Genomic DNA, 25,636 nt, shown 5'->3' on the forward strand with positions numbered 1-25,636 from the left:
CTCTTCCCTTTCTCCTCCTCCTGGTGGGAGATTTTCGGCTCCTTTCTATTTCCAACAGTTTCTCTCTCTCTCTCTCTCTCTCTCTCTCTCTCTCTCTCTCTCTCTCTCTCTCTCTCTCCCTCTCTGACTCTGTCTCTCCCCCCCCCCCAAACTGCCCCCTTTCCATCCCCAGATCAAGGGCCTTGACCAAATGAGACCCCCAGGATCGCCCCCCGCGAGGCTGCTTGGCCGAATCGAAGGGGGGAATCAAGCGCGCGTGTGTGGGAGAGAAGGTGGAAATGATTTTCCGGCGCCCAGCCCTTTGGCAGGCGCTCTTGTACAAAATTCAATCTCTATTTTTTATGAGGAGTAAACCGTCTAAATAAATTTTATTAGGGGCAACCAATATATTCTCTGGTCGTTCCCTTTGTTCCAGCCCTACGTGTGTGTAACAATCTAAAACCTATTTATGGAGGGAAAATCGCCGGATCCGTCATAGAAAATCCTTTTACTTTCCTCTGAAGTGATTTTCTGGAGAACACCCTTGTCATGGCTGAGATTTGGGGGGCGGCCATTGTGCTAAGCCGGGCCTTGTTAGGAACTTCACTTTGCCTGATCAGGTGGGAAATACCTTCCATTATCCATGGAATGGGCCTGACTGGCACTTTTCGGGCTTGGGGGATGGGAGAAGGAGGAGGTGGGGGGAAGCGAGAGAGAGAGAGTAAAGGAGGGAGGCGAGCGATGGCAAAGATGACGAGGAGCTGAGATCTTTGGAAATACATCTTCGGCTCTGCCCAGGTGGAAGCAAAGTCTCCCCCAATTCACTTGGATCGGAGGAGGCCGAGGAGAGGAGAATACGCGCGCGGTCCACTTGTGTGTGTTTTACACAGGAAAAAAAAATCAAGAATGTTTTCGTTCCGACAAGTCTTTGGTCCCTGTGTGTCACCCCCACCCGGCTTTCCCCTCCATCCACTTTTTCCTTCTCCCCCGCCCTTCCTTTTCTTCCTTTTCTCTCTTAGCAAACCACCGCCCCCCCCCATGGCGCTTTGAAGTCTCGGAAGGAATGATTTAGTTTGTTTATCCTGCTATAAAAATCAAGAGCAATAGAAAAGTCATAAAAGGGAGCGCACCATCCATCACGCCGCAGCCTGTTTTTGCAGCGGCTCCTAAGCGAGATGGATACGCGGCGGGTTTTCAGCCCCTTGTTAGCGAGATGATGGGGCTGCCCATTAACTATTACGCCCCTTATTTATCGACTCGAACGTGTACAAGCCGAAGGCAGCCTAGGCGAGGAGGATCCGGAGGTGAGCAGGAAGGGGCGACGGGACACCCCTCGAACGCGAGCGAAGCCTCACTTGGAACCTTAGGCCCCCGAAAGTCAGTGGGGGGAACATAAAGCAGATGGCACGCCCCCCCCCCAATTAGCTGGGGAAGCGGCTGCAGTGCTTCAAGTCTTTCCGCTCCTCAGATGTACTGTCCTAAAAATGTCAGGTGATGCAAAACGAATCACACGGAACTCTAGGCGACTTGCTTCCCAGAGTGGCCACCTGTCGCTTACGCCAAGCAGGGACACCACACAACTCGCAGCCTTCCCCCCTCCGCTTCCTGCCAGGCTTTCCCTTCCTTTGACATCGCGGTTTTCCTAACCGGCTCCCCAACCTCTTGCAACGGCGGGTACCGTCTTGAGTTTGTATTCCCCGCCCCCTTTGAGAGAATCCTCTCTGCCTTCTAAAGGGGCGGAAGAGAGAACCCGAGAGCCAAACTGGAAAGCCACCTCTGCCCTCGCCTTGCCCTTGCTAGAATGGGGCCCGGCTGGGCTGTTCCCAGCGCCAGGATGAGCGGAGACGCCGTTTGGCTGGGATGTGTTGTGCAAGGCCCGCCTGCGAGACACCTGAACGGGAGCATCGACGCAGGAGCACCAGGGCCCCCATCTCGCTCGGCCGCCTCCTTTGTCTCCCCGCTCAGTGGCAGCCCGCGCCGTGGGGAGCAGAAAGTCTCTCGCATCTGCTCGCCGGGCCAGGTTTGGTGGGAGCCCTTTGACAGCACCGCCAGCAGCCGCCACCAAAGCCATTTGCCCGCTATTTAGCACAGATTTTCCCCAGTGAATCCCACACCCTTGGATTCCATGTGTATGTAAGCTTTATTTGCACTAAATGAATAATCTTAATTGCATCACTTTCGAATTAAAAATCAATGTTAATCAAGTTGGAAGGAGGAAATATCAGTTTTCATTCCGCCTGGCCTAGATGGTATCTCCCCCCTACCCCGCCTTATGCGAATGAAAGAGGGGGGAAAGTAGAACCAAATAACTTTAAAAGGCCGTTCTGTTCTGCTACAAATACAATTGAAACGGATTGTTTAGGAGCGGATCAGAAACGGTACAGAATTTTGCACTTAATTTCCTCCGTTATCATTTACAATAAGAACCTCTTGCCTTGACAGCCAAGTCTAAACAGTAGTAAATTAGTACAAATTTATACTGATTTTACTCTAATAATCGTAATAAAAGCTTATAGATTTGGCACTAATTACATAAATGCCTAATGATCTTGAAAATTACTCTGGTTAGAAATATATTACTAATCTAAACTTTGTTGTTGGCTGGCTTTGAAAAATCAGAACATTAGAAATGGTTCGCTTCCCTTGTGCAAAGCACTTGAAATTGTTGGGATAGTTTAACATATTCAAGAGGAAAATAAAAAAAAGAAGCATTTAGCTTTATTTACTGCCTTAAACTGAGTTTGGAGACAAGCTGAACTCGGAAACTTTCTCACGCACCCACGAGAATGGGTGGAGGTGGGGGGCGCCTAGGTTTTTCTCCAGCGTCCGGTCTTTCCTGAGTCAAGCCAACAGTTGGACGACTTTCAGCTTTAAACAAATATTTAATACAGCGGATTCAGATCCTTGGCAAGTGGGAGGGGGCGAGAGGAAAGCGTGGTAGAAGAACCCAGATTCGTGTTTAAATTTCATTAGGGTCAGGCTTCGCTTTCTGTACATTTATTTATTGCTGCCTTTCCCCATAAGTAGCTGGAATCAAGTTTGCCGACAGGATTAAATAAAGTCATCCAAAACGATCTGCCCCCTGCACAAGAGCAGAGCCCCCCCCCACCCGCTGCTGCAACTGCAGCTGTACAGAGCTGCCTCTTTCCCACACAAAGGCCGAACCTGTGGCCAAATCTACCACCACACCAGTCCAAGAGCATGAGAAAAGTGCTCGCAAATAAAGGGTGGGCGCGCGCCTGTAGGGAGGGGAAGCACCCTTCCCACGGGCTCAGCAGGCCAGCCATTCACTCCCCCGCCCCCCCCCCGCCCCCACCCCAATATTCCTCTCTGGGTTGGCTTGGTCCGTCATTTCCAACTAATTCGATCAGGAGGTCACTTTTGCTAAAAAGAAAAAGGAGGAGGAGGGTTGTGCGGAGCGGGGTGGGGGGGAGAGGTGGCTTCTAATGCAATCAGTCAGCTTGGAGGGAACCGAATTATAAAGGGGGCTTTAAAAGCCCAGCCCAGCCCAGCCGGGACTGCGCTGGGCTGCTGCTGCGGCGGCTGACGGTGCTGAGGCTGCGGGCGGGTGGAGCGGGGACTCTTTGGGTGCTGACATTTGCAGGCTGCCCTCCTGATTGGTCCCTTCGCTGAGCTGCTCACGGGTTCACTGAAGTGTTAAGCACCTCCCCGTCTCTCTAAAGGACATTATAATGCAAGAGACCCCCTTTTTAACCACACACCGAATTTTCTTTCATTTAAGCGATCTATATATATCTATAAGCTTTAGAGAGCTAGATCTATTTTAAATAACTTTTGGGGCCAACAAAATCGCTAAAATTTGGGGGGGTACAGCTTTCGCCCTGGAGCGGTGCGCGATGCTATCTCACGCCGACCTCCTGGACGCCCGGCTCGGTGAGTTGCCCCCCAAAGCCTCTTCCCCCACCGCTCTCTCTCGCTCTCGCTCTCTCTCTCGCTCGCTCTCCCTCTTTCTCGCCCCCAGCAGCATCTGCAGCCAAGGAAGAAGCCAAGGGCAGGAAATTGACAATTTGTGCCTGATTTTACCTTAATGCGATCTAAATGGGCTAATTTCTTTAAAATTAATTGTACTGTATTAAAGTTTAATTTGATTTAACATCGTCTCTAAAAAAAAAATCTATGGAATATGTAGATCCAAAGGCGAATGTGGGGCCATTTCGTTTGGGGTTTTTTTGCCCCCTTTCCTTCCTCCTGGTATTCTTTGTCTTTCTCCGTTTTGTTTTCTTGATTTTATTTAAGACATGGTTGGGTTTGGACAAGGGGCTGTCGGAGCCTTCCAAGCACAGGAGCCAGACTGAGGCGGGAAGCGGGCGGCCGGGGCCCCTATCCACCCCTCCACCCCGGGGCTACCCTTTAAGGGGGATGGCTCTCCAGGGCCGGGCAAAGTTGGCTGGCGCGGGTGTGCTTCCAGCCCCGGGGCAGAGGGCAGAAGCTGGGCTCCAGCGGTGCCAGGGCTGGGAGGCAGCCGGCTCTGGTGGATGCAACGCTGAAGCGCGGCGGGCCGCTGCTTTGCCTCCGCAGGGATGAAGGACGCCGCCGAGCTGCTGGGCCACCGGGAGGCGGTGAAGTGCCGCTTGGGCGTCGGAGGCTCGGAGCCGGGAGGCCACCCGGGCGACATGGCTCCCAACTCGGACTCGGTGGAAGGGGCCACGCTATTGCCCGGCGAGGACATCACCACGGTGGGCTCCACGCCCAGCGCGCTGGCCGTCGGCGCTAAAGACCCGGACAAGCAGCAGGGCCAGCCGGGAGGGCAGAACCCCAGCCAGGGCGGGCAGCAACAGGGCCAGCAGAAGCAGAAGCGCCACCGGACGCGCTTCACGCCGGCACAGCTCAACGAGCTGGAGAGGAGCTTCGCCAAGACCCACTACCCGGACATCTTCATGCGCGAGGAGCTGGCCCTGCGCATTGGCCTCACCGAGTCCAGGGTCCAGGTATGATGAGCCCAGCTCGCCCGCCACCTGCCACCCCTCCCTCCACCTCCTCACCTCCCAACTAACTTTCCTTCTTCCTCCCCTCCCCTTTCCCCCAACTACACAACATCTCTCTCCTGCTCATGGACACCAGGGGCCTTTCGGGCCAAGGCGGGGATCCCCCACCCCCACCCAAAACCCAAACGCAGGGTAATTGAAAAGCCGCGTGACGTCAAATTACTACCAAAGTAATAATGATAACTAATTCATCAGGATCGTTAACCTACTCAAGCAACGGGCAAAACAAGTCTTAATTCGACGGGATTTCCAAGCAGCAAAACCCATGGTAGACGGTGGTCTTTTTTTTAAATATTAAAAGTTATTTAAAGTGAGAAAAAAGATGTTTGCATAGAGGCGCGAATGCAGCCATTGAATCAAAAGGCACCGGCAAGAACAAATGTTTTCCACACCAAAGATGAAGCTATTCCATTATTATTATTCATTATTATTATTATTATTATTATTTGTTTTGTTTTAAGAAGGTGCCCTCCCCTCTCCATCACTGCATTGAACGGCACAGGCGCGGCTTTGCAAAAGCTGGTTTAGTTTTAGCAGGCGGGGAACTGGGCTACTGAACGTTCAATGAACACAGCAAGGCTTGGAGATCGATTTCGAAATGCAGCCGACGGGCAGTCGGATCCCAAACACCTTACTTGATTTCACCGCCATTGATTTCAACCGGACATGCCTCCAAGTAAGGCGTTTGGGAAAGCTGCGTGAAATATATTTTGAAAAAGTCTTAAACGCCGAAGGCAGACCAAGGCTTTACTAAAACTACGGCTTTATTTATCTTTTTGATTTAAAGGAGAGTTAGGAAGGAGATTTCCCTGTTTACGAATGAATGTGTTCATTGTATTTAATAACGGATAAAATAATTTAATTTTGGTATATTTGGAAACAATTCTTTTAAATTTGAGTCGGTGATACTGGATTTCTGTATCAGTTGTCCTGATATTTAAGAAAATGTATTCTTAATGATTAAGGAAAAAAATGTGTAATGTTCCGGTTTTCATACCGGCTGACTTGAACGGCTTTCAATCCAAGAATTGTTAAAGCGTTCATGTGCGCTGTCCTTAGTCCTGAAGTTTCCTAGGCTCTTTCATTTAGAACGATTCTATTTGAAAGTTCCACATCTCAATAGAACGCATTGGATCTATTTTTAAAGGGTGTATCGGAAGAAAATTTCCGTGTGAGCTTTTGTATTTTAGATCTTTATTCTTTTTTTAACAAAATAAAACTGTTCCTTGAACCAAAACTAATCACTTTACTTTGTTGTCATAAATATATTCATTTAATTATTTGGAAAACAATAGAATAATTTAATTAAATGAATCTATTTTCAAATAAATGTATCGAGGATCAGGGTTTAAAGTGCATTGTCTAACTTTGTGCAGTGGATTCCTGTTTAATTAATTTAGCCAAGAACGGGAGAATCCCAAACAGGTCAATCCAGAGGAATTTTTATATATCACTTTTAAACTCCCGGAAGGACTTTAACGGGTGTTTTCTATGGGTTCTCCTCCATCATATACCTGCTTATAAAAAGTTCTTAACACAATCTACTAAGATCACCATATACCTTAATAGAACTCTTCCCGAAAAATCGTCATACGAGTCCCAACCAACTCCAGTTAATCTAATCCTAACCAAGCCAAACCAATTTAAAAATAATAAAATTGAATCTAAAAACCGAAATCTACCGTTTTATGGACAACAGTAATTGTCCTTCTCTACAACAAAACACGCAGAGATTTATTTTACACAAGTAATACAGATTTACTCAACCCGTACACAATGATAATTATCTTAAATTAAACCAGAAATTAGGTTCTAAATAATATATAATTGGATAACTGACTTCAAGGTGGGGGGAGAGAAAATAAAACGAGGTCTATTAAACTCCATTGGGTTTCCCCAAAGGTTAATGATAGCAATTTCATTATCAGAAATTGGTGAAGGAAGTAAAATGAATAATACGGAATGGAAGTAGAGATTATTCTTTGGTTCTCCCCCCACCCCGAGGTGGCAAACCACTGGAAGTAAATAAGAGTGGAATCCCGCCCCTAAACATATTACTGATAATAAAAACAATTGGAGAGAACCCGCAGGTTTATAAGATTTTATTCTGGATTAATTAATTCAAAATGAGAGTCTCTGATTCACAATCACTAACACAAAATAAAACATACACATTACAAGACCATGCATTCAAAAACGTACCCCCTTTTACCGTTTTTCAACGACCCCAGTTGTGAATACAAAGCGTGATTAAAATGTGGTCGGAATTAGTAATCCATGTTAAGGAATCTTGACTATGCACCTTTACATCCAGGTAAGAGCGCGTTGGATCGCTACCGAAAGACATTTTCAGCCGGATCCTAACCATATTTACTAAGAAATATGTCTTACTGCTTTCAGGCTTAACCTGGAAATGAGTCCAGTTGATATCCAAAGGACTTGCCTCCAAGTTGAATATGCTGCGATCTACGAAAAGTATCTTAACGACCTCAGCATAATCCTACAGCCTGCTAATGGCTTCAGGCGGCTGAATAGAAACAGTTTAATCGAGTGGCAATTTAAATATTCTTTACAATAATGTTCTGCAGTTTAAAAAGTAATCAAATCAACATAAGCTTCTTAATTAACACTTCAGAATGATTAACATTGTGTAAGCTTGTGCAAAAATAAATTATGGGAAATGTATTTACTTCCCAGTTCATTGTATTCTTGCTACTTGACCAAATGGAAACGAAAGAGTAATGGATGGCTTTATGGTCTCGTTTACACAATCTTTTCGGCGAGTAGAGGCCTCCACATTGATCCAGGAATGCTCCACACGCCCGCCTTTAGAGCAGCCCTGTGCGTACCATTATATGCAAGAATAAATTATCTCCAATCCACTTTCCCCGATTCTACATTTTAAAAAGCGGCTCCTGCTTGTCAAGGCGGAGGCCTATTCCACGTCTAAGCAACCGCTCTGCTTCCCCCCTCCGCCTCTTTCCAGACCGGGTGTAATAAAACCAGTCTTTTTATAGCATGCCATTATTAGAAACCAATTTCAGTATTATTTATAACCTGGAATGGCTTATTAAGCAGCAATGCGAGAATCATGCAAATGACAGCGATCCAATGCAATATAATAAGCATAATCATTAGTCTCTGGCTCTGATTAATTAACTTTCAATATTTTATTTACATAAAAAGCAAATCAGTGGAATAACTTCTGCACAGCCAGGATTGCCTTTCAATATTTTACACCAACCTAAAAATAATGTGCTGGGACTCCATTGACCGTGTCCCCCGAGCTGGCCGCGTCAGCTGCCACATCTTAATAGGGGACAAGCTGAGAGTATTTTCTAGTTTTCTAATGGAATGAGAAATTGCATTTTCTTCCTCTCCCAGCAACTATTAAAGCGTAATGAATTCGGCCTAGAGTTCACGGCTGGCTGATCGAAATGAACCTGAGATCTGAGCTTTAATGCAGCTCCCCAGATTTCCTACTAAATCTTCGCATTAATCATCCGCAGGATTCCAATGAGATCTTCATAAAGCTGAGAGAGAGAGAGAGAGAGGGAGAGAGAGAGAGGTAATATCCTCTCCCCTCTTTCTCCCCCATTTATAGCTGGGGAATTAAACGGGCTATATATTTCCAAATACATTTACAGTATGTCTATATTACTGTAACAGCAGGTATCATGAAAGTAGAGTTTGAAATTGCAAACTCCATTAGACTCTCAGTGTTGTATTAATAATGCTGGGCGAGGGGGAAGCCGAGGGGGAGTCGCTGGGTATTCCGCTCGCGCGCCGTTGTTGCCCCAAAGCCTGTGGCTAATTTATTCCCAGCGCCGAGTTGTCATGTGTGCCTTTTCAAAGCTCCCCTCAGGTTTTCGCTCCCTTTTAATCTGTCATGCACCGGCTTCCAACTGGATACGTTCACATTTTCAAAAGCATATGTGCCGTCGCTCTGAAGTGAGGCGATGAAGACCTGATGGAGATTCTTTTACAACCCCAGTAAACCATGACACATAAAAAGATTTTGTGGCCGCCATTTAACTATTAACCCTAAAACATAATTGAACACGGCTGACTCTCCCCCTCCCCCCATCTTCCGATTACTATTCCTGTAACATTTAGGTCCTTATCAGCTGTTCTTTATCGCTAATGGCCAATCGCATTTCCCTGTATGAGTAGAAGAGATGGAAGGACTCAGTGAAATACTCCAGCGTCTGGTTCCCAAAATGGAGCAGAATCCAGAGTGGCTCTAATCATGGGCGGGGGTGTAGTGCGAATTCACCATTCTCCTCCACCCCGAAATTATTAAACTTTCAACCCAACCACCTTCTTACCTAAACAACAAAATCCGCTTCTTAAAACAAGAGGTGTTCAACCAATTCACGAACTGGAGCTGTTACGGAAGCTCCCAGTTTCAAGTCCTTTGGAATCCTGCGTTGGCCCTGGAACATTTGGCAGCGGGGGTGGGGGTGGGGGACAAGTGTGATGTGCAAAATTTGATTCTTTATCGGGCCGGGCAGACACTAGACTCCTCCTCCTCCTCTTTCTACTTTGTAAAATTGCCTGCTGTTTCATGAATCCGTCACGCAGTAAGTTGTGGGGTGCACGAGGAGCGCGGTGACTGACGTAAAAACTAGAGCAGATTGAGACAATAGGCAGAGATAAAGAGCCGGGCCAGAAGACAATAAAGTTGCAGCCGGGAAAGAGAACCCTAGAGGGAGGGAGGAAGACAAGGCCAACTCCCGTATTAGGGATCAGTAATATTTATTTATAAAAACGTTTTATACGCACACACGACAGATACATTTATTTAACTGGCCAACAAAACCGGAAGCAAAACCGATCAAGATTGTCTCGCAATGCAATCCTAAACTTGTTTATTCCGAAGTAAGCGCCACTGAGTTCAATGGAACTAACTACCGGGTAGGTCTTTAAGTACAGCCTTAGGGTGGGAATTAGCCCCATTTACTCACGGAGAGGCTTACTTCTGAGTAACCATGCTTAGGTGCCCGTTTCAGCGAACGCTGAGATCGAGCAAGGTCCTGCTTACTTCTCTGGGAAGACTCGATTAAAAAAAAAAGTTTGAGTTCAAGGGCTTAACGGCAATGAAAAGCCGGTGATGTGGGCTCAAATGACATCAGAGTTCATCAATAGCCGATACTGATAAAAACTCAGTCGATTAACTAAGGCATCAAAATGAGTACCTAAAACAAAATGCTTCTCGATTAATGCAATGCGGAAGCACACTTGAGGTAATGATTTAATGCGAGATCCCCTCCCTGCATCTCTTTAATGAGGTGCTTGTGCCTAGTCCCAACTTCACTACAAAATAAAATTTTTATCTATATAACTGCACACGCGCACACAAAACTGTGGTTCATTAGCTTTTTCGTTCGCGGTAATCTGCTGAGGGCTTAATTCTTCAGCTCCATTTCACTAAAAAAGGTTGGTTTCAGCCAATGGAAATTTGAAATGTATCACACCTGGTATATGCAAACGTTTAACTTGTTCTTCCCACTTGCAAATGTTGAGAAGACACTTCTACTTTTACTACGGCTGAGAAAAGTAGGACTTATACAAGGCAAATCAATGTGGCCCATATTAAGGAGGATTCTGCTGGAATCTCTTTCAAACAGGAGACTTGTGGATATCTGTTAAGCAATTCCTGCACTGATCTCCCTTTCTTTTCAAACCAATCTGAAGATTCATTTCAATGTAGTATACTGTTTCTAAATAGAATTGGGTGGATTCTCTGGTTAGACTGTATGTGTACCTGGGCACTTTCTTCAAGTATTTACTAATTAATCTGGTTTATTTCCAATTGCATTAATTTTTAACCCATTATCTTGGTCCTAAGTAAGGGAAATCCACACTCACAGAAGCATCATTCTGTAGATTCCCTTGGTGATCTGGCATGCATGCATGCAAAAGGATGTTATGTGTATGGACTCCTAACTGACTTGCATCCCCTGCCAGAAGTTGCATGTGTGAATCCTAATCTTGGATTGTGAACTATGCCCACAATGCCTAACAAACAAGCAATGCGGGTGGAATATGGATGTATAGTACAGATGACTATGCACCCATCTGTCTTTTGATGTGGGTTCAAATGCAAATCTGCAGAATGCTAAGCTAATGCAGCTGTCCCTGGTTCACCATGATATACATACATATGTAAAATATAATCTACAAGAGTAATTACAAAGGATGAACAAAGAATGCACTCAGGGTTCTCTGATTTATGTATTGACTGACCAGTTGCAGTATATGGAACGAATACAAATGACAAAAAGACATACTGGGCAGCATCCAGACTAGTCATGTCTATGCACCAGTTTTTATTTATTTTATTTATTTTTGCATTTATATACCGCCTTTCGTTAAAAAGACAACCCCAAGGCGGTTTAATGAATGGGACACATTAGTTATGACTAACTTAATTTCAATGGGGCATAGTAATGACTACTTAGTCTGGATGCTGTGTGCATTATATGAAACACATAGACATATTCTAGTACATTAATTAACATACATAACATATGCATCTTTTGCTCATCTTGCAAAGACATATTTTCCATACTGCAAACATAGGCTAGTGTATCAATGTGTTTGCATTTGTTATATTCCTTGCTCATCTTTCATGTCCTGTTAACCAGTAACTTAACAGTATTGTAGCCCCAGGGGTAAGCAAGCAGTTTTCTTACATTTATCCAAGAAGAAACTTAACCTGAATTCTTAAATTGCTTAAATGCAAGAGCCCACACTGAACTGGCTTGTGTATACAACTATTAGTGAAATCTTAGCCCATCTGAAATCAAGGGGAAGTCTTGCAATTGGCTTCAAGGAATAAATGAATTTGTATATTTGGGGTTCACCACCCCACCCTAAATACATTTACTTTAGCTACAATTATTTCAGTTAACCTCACTACCAAGTAAATGTGTTTATGAGTGGGGTTATACAACTATGAAACTCAGTGAGTTTTCCATAGATCTAAATCCCAAGTTTTTCTGCACAACTGGCTTAAGCATCAGGGTAATAGACAGCAAGCAGAGAGAGTATTACTGGATTCTTTTGTTGTTGCAATTGTATTTGTGCTTCACTTAGCATGGCCTCCTGAACCAAGTGGAATCCACAAGCAAATAAATAAAAAGGAATAACGAAAACAGAAAGGATAACAGCAATTGCAAAATCGTAACAATGAGAACAGATCATGTGATGAAATCCACAATAGTTACACATCAAGAACTTTGAGAGTTGTATTTCCCACCAATAGTTACATTTAAGGGCGTTGTAAATTTAATAATATGCTCTGGGATGTTCCAGAGTGTGTATCTATTTTATCTGTCAGGCCATCTGTGCCTAGAGTTGGCAGATGCCCCTTAAAAGGATTCTTTCTTCTTATACCAAGTCCCAATGGGAATAGAGCAGCCACCCTTTTCTCCCATCACTATGTTCCATAGTGCTTAAATGTCCCTTATTTGTTACTGAATTTTAGTCATCTGCACATCTGGTCGTTGTCAGGAGTAGAGAGATAAAGCAGCAGCACCGTAAACAACTGTAAGGCAGGTTGCAGATTCAAAGAGTTCGAGAGATGGTTACCATTTTGGTAACAGCTCATCACTGAGGCACAGCAGCAGCAGCCGCCTTAGAAGGAGGACTCCCATATTACAAAGGAAGCACATTTCCATCTGACATCTCCATCTCTGCCCTGATGGTGGAAGCGGGAGGCGGGGGGAGCGTTGAAGGACGCTTGGGGTACGACGGCTCTGCTGGGGCCACCGCAGCCCACCCTCGGCGCCGCTAACCCGCCTGTCTTCTTCTCTCTTTTCTCTCCCCGACCCCCTCCGGGTCCTCTGTTCCCGACGACCGGGCAGGTCTGGTTCCAGAACCGGCGGGCCAAGTGGAAGAAGCGCAAGAAGACGACCAACGTGTTCCGCGCCCCCGGCACCCTGCTGCCCACGCCGGGCCTGCCCCAGTTCCCTTCCGCCGCCGCGGCCGCCGCGGCCGCCATGGGCGACAGCCTGTGCTCCTTCCACGCCAACGACACGCGCTGGGCCGCGGCCGCCATGCCGGGGGTGTCCCAGCTGCCTCTGCCGCCGGCGCTGGGCAGGCAGCAGGCCATGGCGCAGTCGCTGTCGCAGTGCAGCCTGGCGGCGGGGCCTCCGCCCAACTCCATGGGCTTGTCCAACAGCCTGGCGGGCTCCAACGGCGCCGGCCTGCAGTCGCACCTCTACCAGCCCGCCTTCCCCGGCATGGTGCCCGCCTCCCTGCCCGGCCCCAGCAACGTGACGGGCTCGCCGCAGCTCTGCAGCTCGCCGGACAGCAGCGACGTGTGGCGGGGAACCAGCATCGCCTCCCTCCGCCGAAAGGCGCTCGAGCACACAGTCTCCATGAGCTTCTCCTAATGGCGCGTCTCTCTCTCTCTCTCTCGCCCGCCCGCCCGCCTGCCCCAGCCAGCAGCAGCAGCAGCCGCGCCTCCCGCTTTCCCGCCCTTTCCCTCACCTCGGCCCTGCCCCCTCGCCCCACCCGCCCCCCGGAGCGCATTGTTCCCGCCATTTTTTTTACTTAAAAGAGGAGGGGAAACAAAGCAAAGCCAAACGCTTACCAGGGAGTCGACTCAGGATCTGAAAAGCCAGTGGACTTGGTTTGTGGGCAGAGAAAAACACAACACAACAACACAAGCAACCGTGCGCGCACACACGCACAGACACACACAGAGAGAGTCACAGGCAAACAGCCCCCAAGCCTGCGGTGCTCCAAGGGCGGAGACACAACGACCAACGTGTGTCTAAATTAAGATTTAAGAAACACCTAACCTGACAAAGAACTCACTGGACCTCGTTTAATTTCTCCCGAAGATCCACCCCACTCCACTGCACACCAAAATTCACCCATGAATGATCCAGCCGTCTGTTGGGCTTTTTTTATTTTTGAAAGAAAGCACAACGAGAATCCACCATATATCGAGAGATAGTCTATATATAGATATATATATATGTATGTATACAAATAAAGATCCAAGTTTGTTGCAGGGGTTTTGATAGAAGGTTTTCTTAACGGGCATGTTTGGGCTTTGGGAGGCACGAAGGCAAGGGCCGTGGAAATTATGTGACCCGTCCAAGGGAAATGGAACCCATTTTGATAACGCATTTTTAAGCAATTGGGTGGGGGGGCGGGATTCAAACGAACGGTGTTTTTTAAATTATTATTATTATTATTATTATTATTATTATTATTATTATTATTATTATTATTATAAAAAAAACCCTTCCCCCCGCAAGGACTTCTCTTTTTGTCAGCGTTTTTATTTGGACAATTTAATTGGAAATTTGGCCGACTTTTTGCTTTCAATGTATTTGTTTCGGCCGCTGTCCTTATAGCATCTCCTGCTGCCCTCGCCCTCTCGGAGCAGGGGGCAGATAGACAGATGCCTGGCGCACGTGGAGGCATCTCCAACCTGGCAAAGACTTTGTACAGAAAAAAGACAAACAAAGAAAACCAATCGGCTATTTTTCTCTCTCTCCCTTTCTGCATGTGCTGGTCCAATCCCAGAGAACAGAAGCTATTTCGAAGAATGAACAAACAATGTGAAATAGGATGTTTTGTGTAGATAAAGCATTCTTGTTACCTACTGGTCGATTTGTGATATGTTAAAAAAAAAAGAAAGAAAACTTACTGTCTGTGCTTATTTATTATGGAATTTTGGGTTTCTTAATAAATGTTTGAGGCTACTCTAAAGCATATTATTTGACTTTTCCCGAAAAGTTTATATCAAGTTAATGTAAATGGATAAATAAAATCATTTTCGATATGTGCTAATGAGAATGATGGCGTGGCATGAGATGAGAGGCGTTTTAAAGAAGAGAGGGGATAAAAGGACACCTTTTTAATTTAGAATCCAGGAGGACTTGCCGTACCTTTGGAAATAGCTTGCTTGAACTTTGCGATGAAGCATTTCACTTCTTACAGTTTGGATACTTCCGATTAATAAACTTTTTCACCTCTCTGCGTAAATGACCCTTAAACTCTAAGAAAGAAGCGAGGTTATCAGGGGAGCAGCCGCCAGAGAGACGACTGAGGTGGAAGAAGCAGATCACTGTATGTGGGTGGGGAAGGGGAAGGCCTTGGAGAGAGTTACTGGGAAGGTGGTCAGAGCCCCAAAGCCAAGCGTCCCTTTGTGCGGGTGAAATGGTGTGAAAGGAACATGATTTTGGTTCTTAAATCAAGAGCGCCATCGATGTATCCGGTCAGTAGCTCCTTTCACGGGGGATGGAACGGCTCAGTGCAAGAAAATCTGCAGCTTCCTTTCGGCAAAAGTATTTTGTATTTTTGTCGAATGCAATGTCTGTGAACTTAAACGGGGCGGGGGGGGGGGAGCCCACATACACTCATAGAATCCTCATTTTCTAACTATATAAAGCCAAAGAAATCTGCGAACAAAATTCTGAGAGAGTGGGTGGGGTAAAATTGTGTCCGGGTGTTTTCTTTCATTTCAGCTAACTCAAGGTTGTAGGCAGGGTGAAATGAAATTGACATGTATTTGGAGAAAACAGAAGGTGGTCTTTGCAATAGATCTTTTTTTTTTTTTTTGCCGGCTCTGAAATAAGCGGCTGCTATTGTGGTGACTCACTAGGCTGATCTCTCGGCAGGGAGAACATTCGCTTCACTTGCCTGAGCTCTTTGCAAACTTGGGCTTGGGCGCAGTGCAGGGAGGTTGCCAAGCATCAGGCAGAAAAGGATTCTTTCCTTTTTTAATAGGATTCACTCAGTTCGTTTTTGTCTGCACATCAATTACACATCTTTTAATTACACACCTGAGAATGCCCGGCACCTTCCACAGAAGGGCTCTTGCTTGCTCCAAAGTGAATATTACAGATGCTTCTTTAATTTAAAACATATAAAAAGGGAGGCGATGATTAAGGATCCAGTCTGGGAAGGAAATCACTTTGGTGAGCTGGAGAAAGAGCGCTTTGGATAACTTTGCTACCCCAAATGCCATGTCAACGAAGCTCTCATTTAAAAGTGGTCACCCTCCGGGGTTACATGAGAGGAGGGTGCCATTCTTTAATAGCAGTCTTGAAATGCAGCGTCCACGCAGGAGGTAAACATAATCAGGCATTGCATGCAGATTACACTGATAATGCTCAAACATATGCAGCCATTTTGAAAATGAATTCTTAAAGCCCTCTTTGCGTCAGGCAAAAATATTAATCATCGCTCTTGATGGTACTCTAGAGCTCCACTGGCCCAGGAAATGACTACTCAAGAAAATTTTATTATACTATTTTGTAAGAATATTTGTTAGACTAGAATTCCATCTTCGCCCAAGCAGTGAATGGAATGTTTACTCATTGACTTAATTAAACATGCTGCATCACATTAGTTTCAGTCTTGGGTATACATGTAGGAGCACTTTCTGGTTCTCTGCTAAATTTTACATTCACTTCTAACTTCTGCAGTGCCAGGGTCCCATCCACTAATGCTCATGGCCTCTTTTGTAATCTCAGTTGGTTCTAGAGATATCAGATAGATTTTACAGGATGGTGCAGGGGCGTAACTATAACAGGGCAAGGGGAGACAGTTGTCTGGGGGCCCACTGCCTTGAGGGGCCCCCCAGAGGCAAGTCACATGACTGACTCCCCCAGCTGTGCACCCACCCGGGCTTCCTTCAGTTGTATTCATCCTCCGAAAGTGATGTGAGTGTTAAGACCTGGAGCTTCCAGAACAGCATGTCTTTCTGTAGTACCATTAAATGACTTGCTTCGTCCACAATTTACAAAACCTGTAAAAAAAAAATTTAGGATGATGTTCTATTGTGGCACATAGATTGTGTGTGTGTGTGTGTGTGTGTGTACATTTTACTATGCTTTTTGTTACCACTATTTAGCCTCATTTAAGATTTCTTTACTTCATGAACTGAACTTTAGTGAGGGGAGGCCCATTTTAAAATCTTGTCTCTGGGCTCACTCCAACTTGCTACGCCCCTGGGATGGTGTGTATTTGCTATTTAATCCAAAACATCATAGTAGCTTCAGAATATATAACAGAGGTCCCTTATTTTAAAATTCCCCGGTCTGGCATCCCTCTACACAGATATCATCCTTCCAGAGTGTCCTTTGGTTTATAGTACTTTTATGATGCATCTCATGGCATGCCTTTATTTCTAATTTTTTAATCTGCCTCATAGTGTATTTTGAAAATAATAATAATTCCTTCCTCTCCAAATCTTGTTCTTTGTTGCTGAGAACAATGAAGGCCATATCTCTGAGCATCTTTCTTCTCATTTGAGTTTTTTTTTTAAAGTACATACTCTGGCTTCTGAAAATTTTGCTGTGAAGGCCGATTTAGATGTTGGAGAGCTGGTGTAGTGTAGTGATCAAGAGCAAGGTGGTCCTTAGAGAGCCCTGGTGGGGTGTGGGGATGGGGGCAAATCAGCCAATGTGGGGCCCCCTTCCAGTTAATTCTAATGGGGGTTAAAAGAGTGGAGCCTCGGGTGGTCACCCTGCTTGCCATGCACTAAGGACAGTCCTTACCAAGAGTCCACTCCAGTTCTAACCATGTATACTCAAAATTAAGTCTCAGTTATTTCAGTGGGATTTGCTTCCTAGTAGAAACATTTAGGACTGCAGCCAAAGGCAAATTTTAGCACACTGACCTGGGAATAACCACACCATGGGACTTACTCCATTGGACTACACTTTACCAGAATTAGTTGGGAAGTCCCAGGTTCACTCCAGCTATGAATTCACTAGACTTACTTCCACAAACCATTGTTCCCTAATACATTTAGCCAAGGCAAACCCAGATATATTAAACAGAGAGCTGCGACAAGGAAGGCTCACTGATGAGTGTGTACTCATATATGAGCTCTGTTTGCAAAACATTTGTCACATTCACACTTTATATTTTAAATGTGTTCTTGAAACATAATAGGTGTACATCTAAAATGATATGTATCATGTATGAAATGTTCCCCTCAGTCCATCTATTCCCTCAAATTTGCAATATTTTATTTTATTTTTTTCAATTTATTTTCAAATTTGTAGACTGCCTCCGAAAGCCATCTCTGGGCAGTTTACAACAACATAAAACAGTTTAAAATGAAAACCTTAAAACAATTTAAAACCACTGTCCAGTTAAAAACTTTGGTGAAAAAATAAGTCTTTAGAGACTTTTAAAAAGTTGTCAGAGATGGGACAACTTATTTCTAATTTGGGGATAATAACATTAATTTACGTTGCAGAGCTATGTTAAATTACTTAAAGCATTGTTAAGAAATGCTTTTGAATACTCACATCTCTGCCTCCGTATCTATTGTTTGAACCACCCAATTTACAAGCCAGTTAATGCAAACACAGTGGGTTTTATTTTAGACAAAGTTAGGCTGCACTCATAAGTAAAGCCCACTGAAATGAATGGACATCTGCATGGATTGTACATCTGAGGATTGAAATGTTAGTGACATTGGAGTCAACTGGTTTACATTTGAATACTTAGTTTACCTAGGTCTGAAACTGATTTATCAACCAGCTAATCCCTTAGGTGGCCTTCTATGGAATAAAAAGGGTAATATGGCAGGTAGGCTGCAATGTTAAGTGCATTGATTCAAGAGTGTGTCCCATTGATATCAACAGATAACTAAATATTAAGTGAGTTTAACAGTGAAATGCTGATCTTTCTGTTCTCATTCTTATACCTTTCAAAGGGTGAGCCAACGACCACCAAATGCTGATGGTGTAATAATCCCATTACTGTAAATGCAGTCACAGTGGCATAAGGAGGTCCTTAAGTAACCCCATTTTGTCATTCTGTTTGGAACTATGGATAAGAGGCATGACTCACTTCACATTCAGGTGATTTGTGCAAATCCCTATTACTTCTTCCCAAAGTGCAGCAAAGGTTGTTTACAAGCATGTTAATTTTACAGCCCCTTTATATAGCTTTAAGTGAGACAGGTTTATGATGTAGGCATGTAATAAAATAGAGTCTACAAGAGCTTTGGCGGCGGGGGGCGGGGGGGGGCAGCCCATGTGCTTTAAAGAGTTAGGGGGAAATGGGCTTTTAGGTTGGAGAGGGGGAAAAACAGCAAGCCAAAAGATGCAACTCCTCTCACTAATGGAAAAATGGTAAAGCGCTGCAAGGACTCTTCCACTTAATTACCTTTCCCAAAATATCTATCATGTTCTCGAGGGTTTAATGAAAAATGTTGTCTCGATTCTGAACAAAGATTCTTGGCCTGGCTGAACCGGGATGTAACACTTGTTTCCATGGCGATAGATTTTTGCCTTATATGAAGGCTTGGAAATGTATGGACCCAGGTGGATCCAGAATACCTGGAGATTCTGCCAGCCACCTAGCAAGGGGGGATTGATGCACTTGCATCTGAAATGTGGTGAAGGAAACACATGTGAGTGCAACAGATTAGCAATCATGTCTAGAGCACTTAGATAGTGCAAAGTGCTTTACAAACTCTACCTCATCTATCCTCACAACAGCCTTGTGAGACCCTTGGTTGAGTGGTCATTAATCTCATTTTGCAGAGGGGGAACTGAAGCTGACAGAGGCTTGCTTAAGATCCCTCAGGGGGCATGGCTAGGAACTGGGTGACTGAATTTGAATCCAGGTCCAAATTCAACTGGCCATCTTGAAGGATGCATCACAGATTATAAAAAATCCTCCACATCAGGAAATGGGTACTTTCCTAACAGCTTATGCTGTTTTCATGTATTCATTGGCTTTTGATCTTTGTTGATGTAATTGTTGCAGTATGTGTTTTACTTTTGGATTTTGTTAGCTGACCAGATCCTTGGAAGGGCTGGTTGAAAATATTTTTAAATAAATACATGACATCTTTATTCAGGAATTGGTACATGCACAGATATATACATTGGATGAAATGGTATGGGTTTTTGGGGTGTGTGTGTGGGTTTGCTCACATAGATGCAGTGCAAATCACGACTGGCCTTGCCTTCTCACAGTGTGTGTACAATGCATGTGCATGCAGCAGAGACCCCATATATTACATTGTCATGCATGATCATTGGCAAATGTGTTTCACACATACTTTGTAATGTGTAAAGCGACCACGAGTTACAGGCTTAAAGAGTGTGATATACTTCCAGACTGGTGTCCCCATTAGACGTTCATAAACATGTTTTTTGCTGTACTGATATTAATCAAATAAATATATAAATATATAACCCTCACCTCTACCTTTAAAGGCTTGGATGTGGGAGACCTGAGTATACATCTCCAACCCATCCATGGACTTACTGGGTGGCACTGGGCAAATTGCATTCTATCAGCCTCAGTTCCCCATCTATAAAGTGGAGTATTGTGAAGGCAAGCAAGAGGAAGATTCTGACACAGTGCATAATTAATCTATTTTCACACAGCACATAATTAATCTATGGAATTCTTTGCCATGGAATGTGGTGATGGACACCAGCTTGTATAGCTTCAAAAAGGGCTTAGACAAATTCATAGAGGACAGATCTATCAATGGTTAATAGTCTGAGGGCTATAGGCCACCTTTAAGAGGCAAGACGCTTCTCAATACCAGTTGCAGGGGAGCAAAAGCAGGAGAGAGGGCATACCCTTGCCTGTGGGCTCCCCGGAGGCATCTGGTGGGCCACTGTGTGAAACAGGATGCTGGACTAGATGGGCCTTGGGTCTGATCCGGCAGGGCTGTCCATATGTGCAACAACTAGTGGCCTTGGATGGAGATGGGAACTCTTGTAAGATTTAAACCACACATCCAACACCATGTGTGTACATCAGCTTAAGGAGCATTGGTGTACAGATATGAATATATATTCTGATGCAAATATGCACCTACATCAGTTGCACATTTGGTAGCCTGACTTCACATGTATCAATCAATCAATCAATCAATCAATCAATCAATCTTTATTATGGTCACAGACCAGCATAAGCTCTGCATATAGATCCCCCTTGTTGGATTGGGTTGAAAGTTTAAAGCACATTGTCTATTAAAAGTGCAGTGAAAGTGACTTTGAATATTACAAAACTAATGGATGCATGCATTCACTACATGGCACTTATATTTAGTCTACGCTCAGCTTTTTCAAAGCTTTTAGCAGTGATGCTGTGTAATATTATTTGACTCAGCTTGCAAAAGCTGGACATATTTGCCTACTTGAGGTTTAATATTTGTAGAACTTTAATCAGATTCAGTTATTAGCAACTGGATATTGATTTACAGTATTTCCATGCCAACATGCCCACAAAATATGTTTATTCTCTTTTAAATATTGCCTCACTCCTAATACCTACAGATGGTGTATAATTAGGAAAATAATTTTATTTATTTTTATTAAAATGGTACATTACTTTATTTCTTCTCCTCTTCCTCAAGGGAATGCAAATATCCTGCTCTTTCTGTACCATGGAACTGGTTGTGATTTATTCATTACTATTGGCTGGTGTACTGTCCTGCTGTTCCTCTTGGTCTTTTCTTGGCAAATTATAATCCAGAGGATCAGCAAGGTAAAGCAGGGAGGATTGCACTAAATGAACTTCCTGTTCATCCTACTTCCTGTTTTATGTTCTGTAAGCCTTTGCTAAGCAATAATTAACAGTTCCAGAAACTTTGGGAAAGGGATACTGTAGACTAGATTATGCTACTTTAGTATCACCAGAAATCACCCTTGCAACTGGCAACAAAAAATGTGTATTAATTTGTGTTGTGCACTTTAAATTTTCATGTTCAGTATAAGAACCGCAGAACACAAAAATGTCTCTTGCGATAATGGAGTGATGGCAGTTAACCTGTCAGATGAGAGTGCGTAACCTTCCTTTTCTCCTTTTCATGACAAAGATAATCTCATCTGAGGACATTTATGGGAAGAAATAGAACCATGGCATGGGGAGACCCCTGGATCATTAATCCTTGCATCTACTTCCTGCAGAGTTCTTTCATTAGTTAGATTCATTCATTGGATTTTTCAGCAGGTTTTTCCTCCATTTGTCACTATTGGCTAAGTTCACCGAGTTCATGCGAAACTGAGACAGAAGCAATGTTTATTAGTAATTTGGTAATAGAGACTACCCTAATAACTCAGTACAAATATCTCATTGCGGGTGGGAGAAGCAGCAGCCATTTGCTCTTATAGCTAATCTGGGTTGCAGCCATATTCAGAGAAAATGGAAATAACACAAGTGACTATACATATATTAATATGACAGTTAACAACATAGCCATCTTTGTACCCAAAGAAGAATACACATATGTGTGTGTATGTACAAACACACACACACATCATGGATTGCCGTAAAAGATCCATCTTCTACATAAGAACACAAGAACAGCCCTGCTGGATCAGGCCCAAGGCCTATATAGACTAGCAACCTGTTTCACACAGTGGCCCACCCGAGGCCTCTGGGAAGCCCACAGACAAGAGGTGAGGGCATACCCTCTCTCCTGCTGTTGCTCCCCTGCAACTGGTATTGAGAGCCATTGTGCTTCTGAGGCTGGAGGTGGCCTATAGACACCAGACTAGAAACAATTGATAGACCATGAATTTGTCTAAGTCCCTTTTAAAGCCATCCAAACTAGTGGCCCTCACCATATTCCATGGCAAAGAATTCCATAGATTAATTATGTGCTGTGTGAAGCAGTACTTCCTCTTGTCAGTCCTAAATTTCCTGAGCTTCAGTTTCATGAGATGACCCCTGCTTCTAGTGTTGTGAGAGAGGGAGAAAAAATTCTCTCTGTCCACTCTATCTACTGCAGGCATAATTTTATATACCTCTATGATATCTCCCCTTAGTCACCTCTTTTCCAAACTAAGGAGCCCCAGATGCTGTAGCCTTGCCTCATAAGGAAAGTGCTCTAGGCCACTGATCATCTTGGTTGCCCTCTTCTGCACCTTTTCCAGTTCTACAATGTCCTTCTTAAGATATGATGACCAGAACTGTATGCAGTACTCCAAATGTGGCTGCACCGTAGATTTGTATAAGCGCATTATAACATTAGTAGTTTCATTTTCAATCCCTTTCCTAATGATTCCTAGCATGGAATTTGCCTTTTTAAAAAAACTGCTGTTGTGCACTGAATTGATAATTTCAATGAGTTGTTGACCACCACCCCAACATCTCTCTCTTGGTCAGTCTCAGATCCCATCAGCATATACGTGAAGTTGTGAAAACTGTCCATTTATTCCTACCCTCTGTTTCCTGTCCTTCAACTAGTTACCGATCCACACATGAACCTGTCCCCTTATCCCATAACTGCTAAATTTACTCAAGAGCCTTTGGTGGGGAACTTTTTCAAAAGCTTTTTGGAAGTTCTGCTTGGTATTAACTCATGTCCATGTAGGTTAGTGAAGGAAATGAGGCCTATTTAGTATTCATTTTTTTTAGCTGACAAAGGACACAATCCTCCAGGAAGTTCTACTGCACAAACCCATTGAAATGGGTTATACAAGTGCTCCCTTTAATTTCATTGGGACTTGCACTAAAGAACAATCTAAAGGATTGTGCCCAGAAAGAGGTTTTTGTTTTGCCTATCACGGTGAAAAATGTAACGCACATATGTCATGATAACAGAAATAATTACAGTATACCCAACTATACTTATTCATAGTCAACAATCTCTCTCAGTATTGTATTTAGGAGCTATAATTCATCCATTGAGCAGCTGACACACAACAAGAATAATATTAGGTTTCAATTCTGCATATACTTGCACAATGTTTATCCCCCCCTCTTCTTTTGATTAAATATCAAGCCCAACCCATTCTGGGGGCTCGAGGCTCAAGGTAACAATAAGTAGGATCCTGACTAGTGTTGTGCTTGTGTAATGAAAGAAAACACATGCTTCAAAGAGGTTTGTGCTACTTTACAGTGCTATGCTAAAGGTAAAGTGTGCCGTCGAGTCGGTGTTGACTCCTGGCGACCACAGAACCCTGTGGTTTGTCTTTGGTAGAATACAGGAGGGGTTTACCATTGCCTCCTCCTGTGCAGTATGAGATGATGCCTTTCAGCATCTTCCTGTATTGCTGCTGCCCGATGCAGATGTTTCCCATAGTCTGGGAAACATACCTGCACGGATCGAACTGGCAACCTCATGCTTGCTAGGCAAGTCATTTCCCGCTGTACTACTGCTAGTGAAAAACCTTTTCCAGGCTATGAAATGTGTTGGGCAGCAATTAGCAAGTGCCCAGTATTGCACTTCTAGGTCAACATCTTCTGCTCATGCAAGAACTAACCCAACAACAAAATTGGGGACTCATGTTTGAGAAACCTGAACTTACAATTATTTTTATTCTTATTTTTACATTTTGTATCCCGCTCTTCCTCCAAGGACCCCAGAGCGGTGTACTACATACTTGAGTTTCTCTTTCACAACAACCCTGTGAAGTAGGTTAGGCTGAGAGAGAAGTGACTGGCCCAGAGTCACCCAGCTAGTATCATGGCTGAATGGGGATTTGAATTCGGGTCTCCCCGGTCCTAGTCCAGCACTCTAACCACTACACCACAGTAATTTATTTGAGAATGGATATTTATTTAACATTTTCTTTTTTGAATAACAGTGCACCTCTTTCTCCAGCAACCACAGAAATGAGATCTGTATGTTCAAATGTGGTTGGTTACTAATTTTTAGATGCATTCTCTGGCACACCTGTGGCTGGATTGTAAGTTGTGCTGATGAGCTGCAGTTCCTATCGATCATAACTGGAGTCACAATGCCTGAAAGGAGGCCTGCGGTGCTTCAGTGGGACCTTTCCAAGTCCAGGCACCAAGTCTCAGCACCCTTGCTGAGTTGTAACACCTGATCCAAAAGATATCTGCAGTTCTTTGACTGTTTACGAATATGATGAATATTTATATATTTCAACAAAAGTTCCCAAAGTGGGATAGATAGATAGATAGATAGATAGATAGATAGGAATAAATGAATGAATAAGTAAGTAAGTAAGTAAGTAAGTAAGTAAGTAAGTAAAGCAAATAAATAAGTCCAGGAGGGGTTGCCTGAGAGTTTTTCAGCTGGAGCTATTTACAAGCTCAGTCTACCTCTGGCTACTCCTGGACCAGCTTAGCTTATCCCTCGGAGCTGTCTGTGGTACTGCAATCCAGCTTGCCTTGCCTTGCCTCACTTTGCCACCTTCCAGACTTTGTGGGCTCTTGTCTGCAGAATGGGACAAGACACTGACTAACATCAGACTTATGAAGCACTGGTGCTACAAGAGAACCAGTGCTTCTGAAGAGTTCCAAACTAATGCTGCACTAGTGCGTGTGTGTGTGAGTAAATTTTATGACCTCCCCTTCCCCTAGAAACATTCCAAGTTACCAAAACATATGTCCCTGAGGACTGTGCAACCCTCAAGAACATATCTTTGGGTGGCAAAGAGCTGTTCCAGGGGAGGTGGAGGTTGTCAGAATCTCACTCCCTTCTGCTGCATGAGATGTGGAGCTGAGTTAGTGGGATACTTCAGAAGCAATTGTGCTTCTCATGCAGCATCAGTAAATTGTTGTTAGTCTAGATGTCAGCCACTGTCTGTTGAGTCAGACCATTGGCCCACCTAGCCCCAAACTGTCTGATCAGCCCCTGCCCAGAGCCTCAGGCAGATAAATGGCTTTCCCCATCCTGTTTCCTGAGAGTTTTTCAGCTGGAGATGCCACGGACTGAA

At 44.2% G+C, this 25,636-nt stretch overlaps 1 protein-coding gene and 1 long non-coding RNA gene across 3 annotated transcripts in view; both read left to right on the forward strand.

Annotated features, from left to right (window-relative positions):
- Positions 1 to 3,689: 3,689 nt before the first annotated feature.
- On the forward strand, positions 3,690 to 14,957 carry OTP (orthopedia homeobox). Of its 2 annotated transcripts, XR_008317777.1 has the most exons (4): positions 3,690 to 3,873; positions 4,519 to 4,928; positions 12,857 to 13,979; positions 14,535 to 14,957. XR_008317777.1 is itself a non-coding variant. In XM_053303036.1 (3 exons), exons 1-3 carry the CDS (start codon positions 3,837 to 3,839, stop codon positions 13,385 to 13,387), a joined length of 978 nt encoding a protein of 325 aa, XP_053159011.1. In that variant the 5' UTR covers positions 3,690 to 3,836; the 3' UTR covers positions 13,388 to 14,954. The 2 variants fall into 2 exon arrangements, 1 of the variants encoding a protein (XP_053159011.1); XM_053303036.1 differs by having other exon boundaries at positions 12,857 to 14,954.
- A 202-nt stretch (positions 14,958 to 15,159) lies between these two features.
- LOC128342245 (uncharacterized) overlaps positions 15,160 to 25,636 on the forward strand; it is a 56,151-nt gene continuing 45,674 nt past the window's right edge. The window contains exon 1 of the long non-coding RNA XR_008314858.1: positions 15,160 to 15,228. This is a non-coding gene — a long non-coding RNA (uncharacterized LOC128342245). The remainder of the gene's footprint in view (positions 15,229 to 25,636) is intronic.

The sequence above is a fragment of the Hemicordylus capensis genome, chromosome 2 (genome assembly GCF_027244095.1).
Source record: "Hemicordylus capensis ecotype Gifberg chromosome 2, rHemCap1.1.pri, whole genome shotgun sequence".
NCBI classification, from domain to species: Eukaryota; Metazoa; Chordata; class Lepidosauria; order Squamata; family Cordylidae; genus Hemicordylus; species Hemicordylus capensis.

Excerpts from the sequence above, each read along its gene's own strand:
- OTP (XM_053303036.1), top strand. The coding sequence starts at position 3,837 with ATGCTATCTCACGCCGACCTCCTGGACGCCCGGCTCG. Across the intron at positions 3,874-4,518 it reads CCTCCTGGACGCCCGGCTCG|GGATGAAGGACGCCGCCGAG; the intron begins GTGAGTTGCCCC and ends TTGCCTCCGCAG. Across the intron at positions 4,929-12,856 it reads TCACCGAGTCCAGGGTCCAG|GTCTGGTTCCAGAACCGGCG; the intron begins GTATGATGAGCC and ends ACGACCGGGCAG.